The 16,211-nt window shown below is 47.2% G+C and overlaps 1 protein-coding gene across 1 annotated transcript; it reads right to left on the minus strand.

Moving 5' to 3' along the window:
- Positions 1 to 10,866: 10,866 nt before the first annotated feature.
- GSTUM_00008523001 (uncharacterized protein) lies at positions 10,867 to 15,417 on the minus strand (the record flags this gene model as incomplete). The annotated part of the gene is made up of 5 exons (XM_002840098.1): positions 10,867 to 11,099; positions 11,162 to 12,820; positions 12,947 to 13,165; positions 13,241 to 15,240; positions 15,305 to 15,417. The coding sequence occupies 5 exons, from the start codon at positions 15,415 to 15,417 to the stop codon at positions 10,867 to 10,869; spliced, it is 4,224 nt and encodes a 1,407-aa protein (XP_002840144.1).
- Between the last annotated feature and the right edge of the window lie 794 nt (positions 15,418 to 16,211).

Here is a 16,211-nt window from a genome sequence, read left to right on the forward strand (position 1 = left end):
GGAGCCGGTCCCGGTATTGTGGGCCTGGTGGAAGAAGCTGGACATCTTGCTTTGGACAGCCCTAGCGAGGGGAGGAGTATCGGACCAAGAGCTGGCCTCAACCGTGGTGGCAGTCGAGTTGTCCTTGGCGGGGGGAACGGAGGATTCAGGGACTACAGCCTGAGAATCTTTAGGAGGAGAAGGTGCGGGGGCCGGAGAGTATTCCGAGCCACGGTCCGAGTTGAACCGAATGAAGAGCCCTGTGGTAGTGTCTTTGCTCAAGCCATACGTGGCTGAACAGCCTCTCCCGATCAGGAAACCTCTCACCAAAACCTCCACTTCTTTCATCGTGGCAACGGTCGTGTCAGCGACCGTTTGCCGGACCAAATCATCAAACTGCGGGTTCACCGCGTTCTGACACCCGTGGCAGTGTTGGAACTGTAAAAACTTAAAGTTTCCTTTGGGTGCAATATAAGACCGTGTGGTTGTAGGGATGAGGCCACGGTCAGCCTCAGTAGAACGCGCAAGAGACAGGGCTGCACGGACCTTCTTAAACGAGGAGGAGGGGTTGGAGTCGAACCGAACGGGGGACGACATCCTCAAAGGGGGGGGAGAATCCGTGGAGGAGGAGGCTGTCGAAGACGCTATCCTCGCCCAAACTATACTCGGTGATTACTGGGACCAGGCCACGGATATCTCACACTGAAGTATCTTCTAAGCGAGAACAATAACTTCTAACTGACCGCCCGAAACGAAAAACACAAACAAGTAACAGTAGATGAAGTATTTATCGCGAGCGAAATAAGGTAAAGTATTGGTTATGCTCACTTCCGACACGGAGTGCAAGAAGTAGGAAAAGTACTTAGAACAAAGCGTGAAGAACCTATCTTCTTCAGCCGCATTGGCCTCCTTATATAGTATTCTTCCTGCTCGTAATCATGTGACCTAAAGTGGTCACATGTGCGAAACCAAATCATAACAAACTAGTCATGTGACCAAAGTGATCACATGCTTGAAACCCATGACCTCATAGCAAGGTCATGTACAAAAACTCATAAACCAATCATAACACAATAAACAAGTCATATGACTCGACTAAGTTATATGTGTGAAACCCATGACCTCATAATAAGGTCATGTGTGAAACATAAATCATATGCGTAAGGCTTACCCGCAAGGCATACTCGTCAGGCGCACGTCCCATGACTCATACTTGAGCCATGTGCGAAAGCATCACAAATCCCACACATAACAAATCATATAACCCGAATGAGTCATATGTTCAAAACCATAACATACCTGTGACTCATAACCATGTGTCATGTGAAAGCCTCTTTCATGCCAAGCCATGTTCGTAACACAGGAGTAACTAGGAACAAATCAAAAGCTCACCAAGGATTAAGAACTAGCTGTCTGCCAGTATCTTAATCACTTTAATAAAGTTGGAACCAGTCCTGTTTGCAAATAGTATCGAGCTGTGCAAATACAAGTCTCAAAAATTCACATACTGGTACTGGACTAGCACCACTCATCAGTACTCAATGGGCTCTACTGTTCCTGGATCATCATCTTCAGTATTTCATCAGAAAACAACAAACTATTGATGCAAACTGGAAGAATGCACATCAACCAGACAACATTCATGCATGGTTTTAAAAGTATCTTGATGTCTGCCAATCATATGAGATTCAAACCCAGGACCAGTACAACCTTGATAAAACTGGTTTCTATATTGGTGTTTGGCATAACTAATGGATTATTACATGGGATCCACCTCAGCAGGTATATCTTGAAAGCTCTACAAATCAAGAGCTGGTAACTGTTTGTGAAACTATTAGTAGTGATGAAGCCATTTTACCACTAATGACTATTGTACCTGAAGTCATCTATCATGAGCAATGGTATACTACTATCAGCATACTAGATGACTATCTTATAGGTACATCAAAAACTGGATACAGTAATGACAACTTAATGATAATGTGGATTGTCCATTTTCAAAAATTCTCCTCTAAGTGTCAGGTTAGAACCTACTGACTTTTACTCCTTGATAGGTTTAGATCTCATTGTACTAAACTATTTCTCAACTATTATAATTCATACAAAATTATTGTTTTCTGTCTACCTCCTCATTCCAGTCACCTTCTTCAGCCACTTGATGTAGTTGTCTTTCAGCCTTATAAATATTATTACTCAGAAGCAGTAGAGTGAGCAACTTGTATGGACTGTGGAGACTTTGATAAATGTGAATTTCTAGATAGAATTGATTCTATCTATCAACAAACATTCACGCCATCTACTGTCTACTATGTCTTCCATGCCTCTGGCCTTATATCATTCAACCCCAATCTTGTTGTTTCAAAACTACGTGAGGCAGTAGCTTTATCCAATCAACTAGCTACAACAGCAAGGCAATCTTCAACTCCTGGTGGAATTCCTCTCACACTTCTACTACTGATAATTCAAGGTGAAGAACTGCTGGAGGAGGTGAAAGATATATTACCTGATATCCAGCAAAGACTTAAGAATATTCTACAGGGAGGACTTGTCATTGACCAATCAGGTACTTTAGTGATAGAGCATTTGGAAAATACCAATACTGCTGAAGAGGTCAGAAATACCCCTAACAGAGCTCAGAATAGGAGGGAAATACAAACTAGGTGAGTAATTTATCCTTCACAAGTACACCAAATAGTGAAGAGTAAAGAGACTGCTGATGTTGAAAAAGCAGAAAAATCTCTCTGTATGGCTCAAAATGCCTAAAAAAGAGTTGAGAAAGCACAGTGTAAACCATTTCTTGATGAAATAAAGGCTAGAGGAAAAGCCTGACATGCAGCTCAAGCACATAAAAAGAAGATATCAAGACTCATAGTAATAGGAATTAAGAAACAAGCAAGGTTGCAAAAATTGATGTAATATGAAATACTGTATTCTTTCAACTTTGATTGCTACTAGTATCTTTAGCTACTAGTTTTATATAATAATAAACTATTAGAATTATGAAGTTGTACTAGACCAGAAAATTGTATTCTTGTTGTCTTGAAACCTCATATTATTCACAAAGTTCTATTGAGCCACAAAGTACTGTTGAGCCACAGAGTTACCATGGTGAGCCACAAAGTGCCGTTGAGCCATAAAGTACCGTTGAGCTGTCAGGCACGAGTATGCTTCTTGGACGATCAATAGTTTTGCAATAGAGCATTGTCATGAACGGATATGAACCCACGGAGCCCTTCACGGAGTGGCAGTCTAGTCCCCATTTGAACTTGTGTTGGGATTGTCTTCGAGGGCGGGGGGTGCATTTCTGAGCATCAGCTGGTGCTAGGATTTTCAAGTCGGTTCTTTCTTCGAGGGTGATTCTCAGGCGCCGGAGCTTGAAAGGGTTGAATTGGTTCGTTTTGGGGGCAGCCTTCTTGGGAGTTCTCCAAGTGCCCTGGGTAACACAGGGCTCGCCCTTGAGGGTAGCAAAGTGGTGGGGATGGATAGCGGAGAATGCACGCTCTCACGTAGAGCACTAGCTTGCAGGTGGAACGCATGGAGAGACAGTGCCTTATCCAAGTATCTACATTAAAAAAGTGGAGGGAAGCCTCTTCTCGTTATTTCGGTAAAAACAAACCATTGACCATCTTCAGGTAGGGAAACAAAAGACTTCCAGAATTAAAAGCACGCCTAGAACATGCCACCTGAGTGAGAATTTTTCCACGATAAATGGTCATCATGGAGCAAGCGTATGAATTTTTTTTCATACCTAAGAGGAGAAAACCTTGGAGTTGAGCATCGCCCCATCGCAATTCCTGAAAGCTCCGTGATATCGGTGTAAGCGCTCGAGGTTCCAGCGGAAATAAACCCGAAGAATAACCCCAGCCTCCGGCTGATGGCATGACAGGTAATAAGTATACCAAGGGAGCGAGCAACAACCAAAGCGCCTTGCTCTTTCTTCCTCTTAGTTCCAGGTTGCACTCCATTATGGCACAGTAAAGTCTCCAAAATTTCAACAAGTCCCCGAGATAGCAGGGTTCGGCGAAAGCATCCAATCACATCTCCAATTATAAACCCCCCCGTTATCCCCCCTACCCTGACCTTAACCTCTTAAGCAGGCGTTTCGAGACATCCATAGGCCCGGTGGTAGCATCTTATTCACAACGATCCCCCCTTCATTTCTTTGTCACCCCTAGGTCCACCTTCCCCAAATTCAACCCAACTTTCAACGGAACCCATACGCGCCGGTTTTCTATAGTTAGATCCCGTAATACCGTCCGCCTAGATACGCTAATTACAACACCCCCGAGCGAAGGTATCGTGGAGAAAGCCAGCCAGAGGACACTCTTCCGATAAATTCACAGCTCCAAGGCCAGGGATGTAGTTAACACTCTTCCGTAACCATTCCCCGAACAACAGGCGCTACGGTGCCGGCCTGAGATTGGAGAGACTGTCAGCATCCGCTCCCGGAGGGGTCGGTGGTCTCCCAGCGCATATGCCCGCCTGCACTGAAAAAGGTTCGGGTGTGCCATTGCGACGTGAATCATTATTAACCCCCCGTAGAGGCAGTGGAGGAGGTGACCGCGTTGATACCGGCTCCAAAGTTGGCCTCCGCCTGGTCGGATTTTGCAGGTTGAGTTGGAGCGCGGTTGGGGTTGTCGAGAGTGTTTTAGTGAACGGAGCAAACTGCATAGCGTCCGGTAGAGCACGGTCTTCGTCCGCGGTAGAAACCCAAGTTGTGTTGGAGCAGACAGCAAACGGTTGAGCCCTGGACGTCACGGGGGAGGGGATATATCCCTCATCCAGCTCCTCCCTCTCTAAGATTTAATGACCGAGAACGGTCTGATCTAACGGACGACCATGGATAGGGTATCACACCAGAGCCGCCACAGGTAAAGAATAATTCCGTACATGTCCACTGCTCACAGCCAGGAGTCTACCCTCCCCATCCCACGTAGGCCGAGGAGCTTTCTTTCGTCTCCCAAGAAATATTCGATTGATAGAACTGAGCAGCAAACAATCCAAACCGGGTAAGGGGAAAAATTGACAGAAAAGAAAAGAAGGAAACGAAATGACCAAATTGAAGACAAAAAATCACACCATTTCTAAAGAGTATATATATACCTCTACCTCTACGGTGTTGCAGGGTCACTTTTGTCCCAGATGATGGTAGGGCATCCCAAGGTTAACACATCATTCAACACACAACGAAAGTCTTGGCGCGAGAAAGCATTGAAGTTGCAAGAATACCGAGATGATACCTTACCGTACTGCCGGCATCCCAAGGAAGCACAGCCAATAATTTACCAATAAGGTTCTCCAGACCAGGGGTGAAACTCCCCGGACCATCATAGCAAGACGCAAAAGCGGAGCCACCCCTCCCAAGAAGGAAAATCAATACAGTGTGGCACAGGTCTACAAGTACCGGTACCCAACCGGTAAGTTAATATGGCCATTAGCGAGCACTAAAAGATAACCTACGGCATATTTGAGGCTCTCGACCTCTGTTGCTCGTTGACAAGGTAATGCGTGCGCCTAGAATTCCACGACCGAAGCTTACCACCGGCACCATACTCGAGTACTTTTGCCCGTGCAGTACAAGAACTCTTAGGCACATTAATTTCAGAGGTTAATCGATAAGTTACATGTGAATAAGTGAATTTTGCTATCTAATGTGAAAGCAATCTCTCTTGGCTTCGAGGGGGCATTGTAATTGTGAACAAGTGAGGCAATATTAGATCCTTGTCCCTATCCGAATGAACACCTCGAGAATTTTCCCGGCCTACATAGAATTGAGCGAGATTTTAATTCCTCCTTCCCGATTTTTACTAACACCAGAGCACTCCTTGCCTACTATCATACGAGTATCATTCCGTGATCAAACCAGACAGCAGAGCACGATAATCTCCCAATGGAAAGCGCTCGAAATTTTCGCTTGCAACAAATACAGATAACAATTCTCGCGGCAAAGACAAACATCGTGGACTGAAAAATAAGGGGAATGCTCGAGCAATCCCAACTCCCAACCCCTCCCATGTCCTACTCTTAAGCCCACAACGCAAAAACCCAAGACCCAGAAACATCAACACATACTTTCGTTAGACGACCTAGACCCAATCTGCCTCACGGTGGGGCTGCCATCACGCTCCTCAATACTCTCATTTGCAAACAAACGTCTTCTTAAGGATGAGACCGACATTTCTGACTTGAATGGAGAATTCTCTCGGTTCCATGGAGTCGGGGTAACCATACCCCAGAGTCCACCGGGTGTGTCTCTATGCACTCCAGCCTTCTTAGCAAGAACAGGTATCTTAGATCCCTTACGGTTTATCCTTCGCACTCCAACCTCTTGGCTCCTTGGGTCACCAACGTCCGGTGAGAATGGAAGCTTCGTTTTCATGACCGGTGGTACAACCATCATAGAAAGCTGTTCATCAGAAGAATTCAAAGCGCTTTCTCCGGGAGCAGTATCCTTGGGCTTGATATCATCTAGTGATGGTGCCAAGGGTACCGCTGTGCCATCGCAAATGAGACCTGTATTGCCCCTCCCGACTCCGGAATCAATGAATTCTGCGGATCCGGGGACGTCAATGCTAAATAAAGACCTCTTATATAAGGACCCAAATTGGCCCCTTCGCCTTGCCTGTTCCCCTCGCGCGAGCGCGACACTTCCCGGCACTGCTATCCGTGACGTTAATGATCCAGCATCAGTGTCTTCCGCACTAGGCGCTCGGGGTTTGGGGATGCCCGATCCTTTCGTAATAGCTTGCGTGTTGGTATATCTGCGTAATCTGTGATTTCCCGACTTTTGCTTAGTTTGACTCCCCACTTCCGAGAACAAGTTCTCCAGATCGCTCGTGCTTGTACTTCTAGACCTTCCTCCAGAGCTATTATTAGTGTATCCCCTAGGCACCTCCCTATATACCTCCCTATGCTCTCGGATGAATTGGTTCAATATATATATGGTCGAATCCAAAAGACTCAGATGAGTCGGTGAGGCTGGCATGAGATCCGAGGAAACCGACTCCAGCAACTCAGCAGCGCATAAAAGAGCCCTTAATCTTGGGGGAGCCGCGCTTTTGACTACCTCACCACCCGATATTGGAAGCGGCGATTCCGGGTAGAAATGTTCGCGACGTACTCCAGCGTTTATATACGCTCCCATATGCGGCCATGCAGTGTTCACAGAGCCACCAAAAATTCCCCCTTCATCTCCCAACCGTCCCAAATCTCCCCAACCATCTTCACCCCCTTCACCAATCTCCCTACTATATCTTTCCCAATATTCATCTTCGAAAGAGTCGGCATTCGGAGGAGCTGTTAGCTGAAAACTTCCAAGCGAAGAGAAGCCCCCAGGATGAGACAACTCCAGACTATCACTCGCGATGTAACCATTGGATTGGCGCTGGGAGCCCCTTCTCCTTCGTCTTAGAACAGTCAGTTGCGTATTTTCGGTAACTGTTGACCAACCCGCACTCGATTGTACTACACCAGATCCTACTGAATTTAGACGCCTCCCTGAAATGTCCGACCTCATGTAGCTTGAATTCATCAGTCTTTCAGAATTTTCTCCTGTTGGTGCCACATTAGGAATGTTCTCCGCCCCTGAAACCCCAGAGACACAACGGTTCGGATATCCCCCCAGGCCATCCCCCTCCCGAACAAGAGGGTTGACCCATGGGTACTCCCAGCTTAAATATCTCCTCCTACAATAAGGGCAGTCGCATCTACCGTGAGGCAAAGTCAGCAAAGGCCACGACTAGACTTTGGTTAAACTTATCTGTGAGAACCAAATAGCGAGACAATCTCCATGAAAGCAATGCCCACATGGTAGCCTTGCCAACTCCCATTTACAGTCATCCCTAAGCCTTGCTACTTCTGGGAGTCTCTCCCAAACCCAGTCCTCGTAGCAGATAGCACATTTATCTGGCTCAATATATGCCCCTGCCTGGAGCCTTACGTTTCTCAAAGACTGACCCGATTCAAATCTCAACTCGGAATCCTCTATAACACGCGCAGAACTCCCGCCCTGCTCCATTCTAAACCTCAAGAGCCCGTGCTGGGTTTCAAGAGGGCCGCTTGGGGTGACCGCTGTATGGAAAGAAGTGCAACACGAATGAATTGACTGTTTCCTATTTTTAATCGGTATTGGCAGATTATTCTTGAGTTGCCCCCTCATGGCCCCTGAACCTTGAGCACTGCTTTCCGGTGCTCTTCCCGGCAAGGAGTGAGTTGCGTTGTATCCAATGCCACCAAGTGCTTCATATATCGAACCAGAACTCAATGAAAGCTTTTCCGCAGACCTAGACTCCACAGCTCTACAAGTATCTGAACACCCTTGGAAATATGCTGACTGTTTGATTTGCACTTCCCGTGCACTACCCGAAACAGAAGGCCAGGGTCCAGAAGATAGATCACCTCCCGAGGGACGAGAACCCGGAGGTGCTGATATGCTTCTCATCGGCTTCTTTGCTTTGTTGGACACGTTCCAAGGATCATAAGTGGGACACTCTGGAGAACACTGCCCTTCTCTTTCGGCCCTCTCCTCATAACTGCTTAGTAGCTGTTGGGCTTCGGTAGTGTGAGGACCGGTTGGTCTGTTAGAATTTTTCGGAAGCCTGAAGGGTCCGAGACTGGAGTAATCCGGTGCTCTGGCGTAACCACGCTGGGTATGCCGCCCCCTCGAAGCTTCGCAAGAGTTGTGAACTTGAGAGCCAAACTCACTACACCCGTGCAGGTCCAGGAAAGCTGGTGTTGGTGAAAGACACCCAATGGAGTAATCGTCTAAAACAACAATTAATAACACGTCAGATACAAACAACCAAATGAACGCCCACCAGAGCTTGAAGCCCCCATCTTTCTATGTCCAGTCGACACTCCATTCGTGTGCACCTTCGAGATAGGCTCCTCCTGCTCCGGTGGCTTTTGCAGAGCATTATTCCACCCTCCCTGAAGCAAATCACATATGAAGCCTTCAGTACGTACAAGGTCACCACATGTCGTTCTGACAAAAGCAAAAAACATCATGGTCAACACCGCGGCGGGTGAATCTCCCAAGATTCCCCGCACCTCTTCGGGAACCTTCACGTTAGCAAATTGATCTTCATATACTCGCCACATCCAGTTACATATTCCAAATTGAGGGTCGCCAAAGTTAGGAAAAGGGCAATCATATGCTGGCATTAGCTCATATTGGGCCATCAGTTGTAACCCTAAGAGCCCTGTCGGTCCCCAGGGCAAGAAGGAAGCGATAAAGTTATTGAACGAAATCTAGAATCATAATGTTATGAACTATAACCCGGCTCTGCTTTAGAAAATGCACTCACGCATATATCTCGGCAAAGGGGCTGCTCATCTTGCCAGTATCGGAAATTGTCCATCGAACTCAGAAGACCCTTCTCCTCATGGGCTCTCTCCTTCCCCCTGCCTTTCCCCTTGGTATACTCGCGAACCGAGGTAGGCATCATACACTGCACCCCAACTGGTAACTCCTCTTGATCCTGCTCGGAAGGCTCGAGGGGAGGGGAGAGGACGTCGCCATCAATAACATCCCAATCCAATCCAAGTCCATTCTCGCACAACTCACCCTCGCCCGACACACATCCCCTGCTTGGGAAAGCGGATCGAGACCCCATCCGTACTGAACTCGTTATGTATATATGGTTCCGTTCGGGATCTAAGGGATAGTGGTTCGGAACGTATCGAAGAGTGATGTTTGTTTGCCGTTTGTTGTTTGTCCAGCAATATATAGACAATAATAAAGTTCGTAAAGACTTTGTTCGATAATATCGTATTGGGGGGGGGGAGTCGTGAGGAAGAATCTTAGGAGGTCCAAAGCCTGTGTAGATATTTCACCTGTGCACGTCACCGATCCATGCAGCAGAGATTACACCCAAATACGCAACCATACCAGCATTCGTCCCTCGGCATTGCCAAACTCCGACAACCGCGGCCCCGTGTCTAAGGCGGTTATGCCATCATTGACTCATCAGGAAAAACATTACTCTCGGGTGTGTGTCTCCAATACGATAATATATTCTCTATAACAAACCCCCATTGAAGCCCACTGAAACCCGTAAAACAACTAGTCTTATTCACAAATGCTCACTCGGTTATACAACCGCTTATTAAGTTGCATATTACCACCATACTCTTGGCCCCTGGCTTCAAAGTCGCATGCAATCCCCTAGACAGGACTACCATAAGTCAGTAATACTGCACCGTACTCTATTGGGGTGCGAAGTAAAGGATGAAACCTTGACGGTTGTTCCGCCGTCAAGGAAAGATCTGAGAGCCGTTGCCGGTATTGAAAATGTCGTCCCAGTGGAAAGTCTCTGTTACAAGTACCACAGTGACCACACAGACCCAAATAGCCAAATACCTCCACGCCTTATGCCACCGTCAATGGGATGCGATCTGAAAGTTGGTTTTGGTGGCCTAGGATTGGATGCATGCATGAGAGTTTCTTTGAAACACAGATCAACCCCAACAATTACCTGTTTGGGTACTATTAGCATTTGTTTTTCGCTGTTTCTTTTTTTGTTTCGGACTTTGTCTTGAGCCCTTTATTTGTCAGGGAATGCTTCCCGAACGCAGCGGTTTGTGCCCCGGAAAGTGTTTACTTTATGTCAGCATGTATGATCCCCGAAAACAATGCCATGGGTTTAACAAAAATTAGTGATATTGATACGGAATACAATATAATATAAAAGATGAGAAGGGAACGAGTTCCAAGTGCATCCATCTCCAAAACCCCCAATAAAACTCCATCCGTCCACCAATAAAGAACGCCCACCAACCCGTAGGTAAAACTACCGATATTTACCACCACAGATCACAACATGAGTGCGCGACCCAGAGTGTTTGTATTTAAAACTGGAAACAGAAAGGAAATAAAAATCAAAGTCTCTACGTCTCTCCGCCAATCAACGAGTATTCTCTCATTGTGCTTTCCAACTGCTTGAAGCTGACTGGCTTCACCATGAATAGGTCGATCCCAGCCTCGTAAGCTTCGACCTTATCACTGGCGGCAGCTAATCCTGTCAAAGCGATGATTACACTGCCTTTAGCCCTGCTTTGCCTCTCAAGCCTTCGAATAGCGCGGGTGGACTCGATTCCAGACATGATGGGCATCTGTAAATCTGTTTTTGAATTATCAGTTAGCATCAAATTGCGGTTGAGCAAAGAAATCGCAAATAAGTACCCATCAGAATAATATCAAAGCCCCCAGGCCTCGACTCGGCAGCTCTCAAAGCTTCCAATCCGTTTGTCGCCTTCTCAAAAGGGTATCCTCGCTTTTTCATAAAGGTAGCCAGTAACATGAGGTTGACTGGGTTGTCCTCAACAATCAAGGCGGTTGGCAATGTGCCATCAAGAGTACTTCCTGCACTGATAGTACTGCTCACGCTTGATGCCGAAAGTCCTCGGCGAAGAGTTTCAGGTCGTTTCTCATCTTTCTTAAGCAGTGCCGGGCATATTGAACCCGGTGATGTCGAGTAGGAATCGCAGTCAGCCTCCACTATTGGTAATTCTGTATCACAGGAGCCTCTATTGTTGCTCGGGCCCCATAAAACCTTTCCAAACCCTACCGGTCCCGAGCTCTTCAGTTTAGGACTAGATGTAGGCCGGGTAGGTATTTCGCCAACTGTGGACTCCCGTGGGGAATCCACGCCTGATACTGTTAAAGGAGGGGGGGCAGCATTGCCATTGCGAAATGTTGTCTCCATCTTCTCGATACAAGCTGCTAACGCTTTGGCAAGCTTTCTAGGTCCGCAAGGTTTGGATACAAAATATACAATCCCTCCATCATCGATGCCGCAGAGGGACTGGTAAGTCTCATGCCGCGAAGCGTTGGAACAAATGACAATGAGAGGCGTGCCACCCTCCTTCCCAGGTAACCCCCTGATTTGGCGTGCAAGATGTTCTTCTACCCTTGGCCCCTCGTGAGCAATGATAAAATCGCTACTGATATTGCATGGAGAACTTTCCGCGGCCGGAGTCATACCAAACCAATGAGAAATATACCTGCTGAAAGAACAGCCAAGATAAAAGATTGAAGCGGCATGAATGTTTGCCTCTGATGGCGAGTCGAACCCAAACAGCCGGACCTTCTTGCCACGACCCTTCTCCCGGATATTTTCAATCTCCGTCTCCCAATCTCCAACATCCCTCCCCCCAGTACCGAAATTCTCATCAGGCTTTGCAGTTCTCCTATTGGATTTTTTCAACACCAAACTAACTGTGACCTCTGTGCCTTTCCCAAGCTCGCTCTTAACATCGATCTCCCCTCCGAGCATTTCCACGATCTGCCGAACGATACTCATGCCCAGACCAGTTCCACTGACCAATGGGTTCTCCTGGCTAAAGGGCGTAAACAACTTGGTTTTCAAGAACTCTCTGCTAATCCCTTTTCCAGAATCCGTAAAGACCAAAGTGACCAAGCTCTTCTCGTCATCATCTCCGAGACTAGGTGGAAGATCCTCAGCCCTAAGCTTAATTCTCACCCAACCCGAGTCGGTATACTTGATAGCATTTCCTCCCAAATTCAAGAAAATCCGACGCAAAGCGCCTGGCTGTGTCCGAAAAACCCACCCGTCTTCCCGCCTATCTATATCCATAATCACTGTAATGTCATTCTTCGTTCCGACAATTTGCCGCCCACTGGCCCCGAAATCGTCGACCTTTCCAACATCCTCCATAATTCCAGGGGTGCTAATGCCACGGAACTCATAGCCAGCAAACACGCCTTCAGTCACTTCCTCCAATATTGCACTCAAATCAGTGTCCGCTGTCAGATTGTCGACATCCGCCGCTGAGTTAGAGAAATCTCGTGCATATCTAAGCCTCCCCTTGCAATCTCCATCTTTCTCACCGCCCGGCTGCACAGGAGGTATTTCTCCAACATCACCCGTAGTTGATTTGCCGTTTAGCCTGCTCCATTTTCTAATTGCCCCTTCTTTCTTCAAAGCAGAACCACGGCCTCTCCCACCCCATCTATTACCAAAACTATTAAGTTTTGAGAAGTCCAATACATGGTTAATCGTATCAAGCAACGTACGCCCACAGCTCTCCACAGTGTCCACAAAGCTCCGCTGGAAATTATCGAGGTCGGTCTCCGACAGGAATTCTGCACTGGCGAGTATCCCGTGTAGCGGTGATCTCAATTCGTGCGACACTGATGATATGAAATCACCTTTCGCCCTATCCGCTGTTTTTTAAAGCAAGAAAATTATCAGGGCTCCAAACACGGCAGAAATTACAAAAAATACTCTGAGAAACTTACCGCTGACAGAATGTAATCGTCCAATCTCGGCCATAATACTATTCCCAAATGCTATCATGTAGGTACCCTCGATATCCTTGCAGAACACCCTTGTTTTAGAATTACTCCACGCAAACCCCACAGCAAATAGGTTTCCATCAAAATCGTACAGTGGGACAAAAACAATAGATCTGCTCCCAGGCAGGAACTCTTTTAACTTTTCTATCTGCGTCTTGCACACACTCTTCCCCCCCGGATGGGTTGATGTGCAATCAGAATCTGAGACAGTAGACACAATTTCAGAACACCCAATGTCACACTCTAGTTCCACTGCTTCATATCCTCCATCAACCCCCCCGCCATAAGTAAATATGCGTCCTTGGGGGCAGGAATCAACCAAAGAGTGCAAAAACGGCTCGCTAAGTGCTTCAACGGAGAAAGGAAGATCCTCCTCAGCTTCGCCAACCCGGTGGCCAAAAAATCCTTCACCCTCCAATGTGTTAGTGAGGGAAGAACTAGATGCTGTAGCATAACCAAAGAGTCCAGACTTTCGGCGACTCCCAGATGGCTTCTGATCGCGATATGCATCTGCAAGCTTCGGCCTTTTACCGACCACGTCTTCCGGATTAGCCTCAAATCCATAGTTTCTCCCCAAATCACAGTCGACAAAAGCCACGCCATCTGCTTCAAGCGACGACCGAATGAGCGCAGATGCCCGGCCAAAGGTAGATAAGAGAGAATTTTCAACATCATCGCCATCCCGATATCGTGGCTGTGCGTCTGGAGCGGAAGGATAACCATAATCAGGCTCTTTGAAAATTGGTGGAGACAGAGATTCTGTAGAAGATGCAGAAGGGGTTGTGGTGTTGGTGCCCGAAAATCCGGAGGCATTCCCTGAAAATGTCGCAAGTCCTGAAGTTGACTGAGAGCAATAACTGAGTTTACGAGATAACTCTGGCGGATATGTTCTGGGGGGTTCGGGTGAGGCAAAGTCCTCCCTATCAGGAGAAGGAAACGACAAAGGTAATTGCGAAGGCTTGAGGTTAGACAATACCCCACCTGGTCGCGGCTTCTCTGAGGGGGAGAGTGGGTCGACACTGTCCCCTGCTCCAGGAGAGTTTTGATCAGGCATGTCCAGCTTACAACTGCAGTGAGACTCCATTGATGGCTGGCGCCGAATCCCCCGTTTCTCATACCCACGATCCTGCTTCCCAGGCTCTTGGCCCCTAATAGCGTCCGCCCAAGCCAACTGCTCCGCCTCGACTACCTTCTCCTCTCGAGCGTTTCCTCCAATGCTCCGCAAGCGTCCATCATTTCTCACATCTCCAAACTCGGCTCCAGCCTGCAGGAAATTTGCCGCAACAAATCTCGACATTCCAATTCCCATCATCTTCCCTCGCTTCATCTCATTTTCTGCCCTCACTCTCTCTAGGTGCTCCATCACTATTTCTGCCATCTTTGCCATCGTCCTCCTTTCCTCCTCTTCGAGACCCCCGGGGTGGGTTTTATCATCAACCACACATATGCTTCCTATTGAAACGCCATTCTTAGTTCGAAGTGGCGCCCCAGCATAATATCGTAGATAAGGCCAATTCGATACGTTCGGATGGTGTTCCCATTCTGGTTCCTTAGCCATATCCTCTAATTCAAAGATCATGATACATTCTTCGCCGTTATTCAACTCTTCCGGCGGCACAAGCGAGATGGTCCGTTCACAAAGCCCCCTACCCCGCGGCATGGTCGTGCGCCCACCAACCCATAGGCCATCCCCTGGGTCATGAGTATAGGGTTTTGTCAGGGACAACGAACGAGTAGACTCCGCTACCAAGTACACAAGCTCATCATCGACTAGGCTTATCATAGACCGTTTACAATTTAACAAGTTTGCGGTCAAGAGAGCAAATGCAGATAAGGTAGGGTCCTCAGAAGAAACCACTTCTAGTCCAACATCGACCTTTTGATGATCCAACCGCTCGCCGGGAGGTGTAGGAGGTGAATTATCACTAGGAGGTTGATAATATCTTTGAACACATAAACAATCAGCTCCCTAGTATTTTTAGGGGGGTATTTTTGAGAAGAAAATACTTGTAGAGCTCTCTTGATCGCAGAGCTTCGCTGATACCACCAGGGTACCCGGCTTCATTATGGACACTGCAGTCGGCAAACGGAACAGGAGACGGACTAGTCAGGAGCGCCATGTCTGCGGTCAAATAAGCTGTGCCCACCGCGTCTCCCGGACTCCCTGCGAGCAGCTGTCCAGAGAAAGATGTGGTAATAAAGTATCGAAAGCGAATGCAGGCAGAAAAAATTCAACAGTGCTCGATACTGATGAAGGTCAGAAGAGTCTTTCCGTGGCGTTTTCGAAGCATCAAATATCCAAGCTTCAGACGAGATAGGCTCTAGATTGGGCGGTTAGAAGACAAACCAGCAAGTCCGTTAGTCTAAGCTCTTTCCGTCACTTGATAGGTAAAAACGACAAACGGGTGAAAAAACCGTACTCACAAAATCAGGCGTTAAATAACCCCCACCGGTCTTGATACCGGTCTTCCCCTAGGGTAAACTGAAAACGAAAAGACGTTGAGTTGAACACTGAATTTAGAAAGCTATAGGGTCAGCAAAGACTTTTATGTATAATATCTCATATTGTTATTTTATTTTTCCCCCCCTTGTCCCTTCCAAGCTTCCCTTTTTTTTCTTCTTCTGCTCCCGGCCCCTTCCAGCTATGATATGTTTTGGCCGTGGGAAAAGAATTCATCCAAGCCCTGCTCCGTGAGCTGCAAGAGGACCGAGAAGGTACGTGTATCATATCAGGAGAGGGAAAGCTAGGTCCCACTTTTGAGGCTAGAGCTCCCGCCTTGGTACGAGTATCATACTGTACTGTACTGTACCCGTACAGTACTCGTATCATAATTATGAATATGCTATTTATTGTAGATCTCGAAAAAGTCGTCAGTGCTGGGACTTCTCAGAGATTTTGTTTTCCCTCAAACCC

This window comes from Tuber melanosporum, assembly GCF_000151645.1.
Source record: "Tuber melanosporum whole genome shotgun sequence assembly, scaffold_48, strain Mel28".
NCBI classification, from domain to species: domain Eukaryota; kingdom Fungi; phylum Ascomycota; class Pezizomycetes; order Pezizales; family Tuberaceae; genus Tuber; species Tuber melanosporum.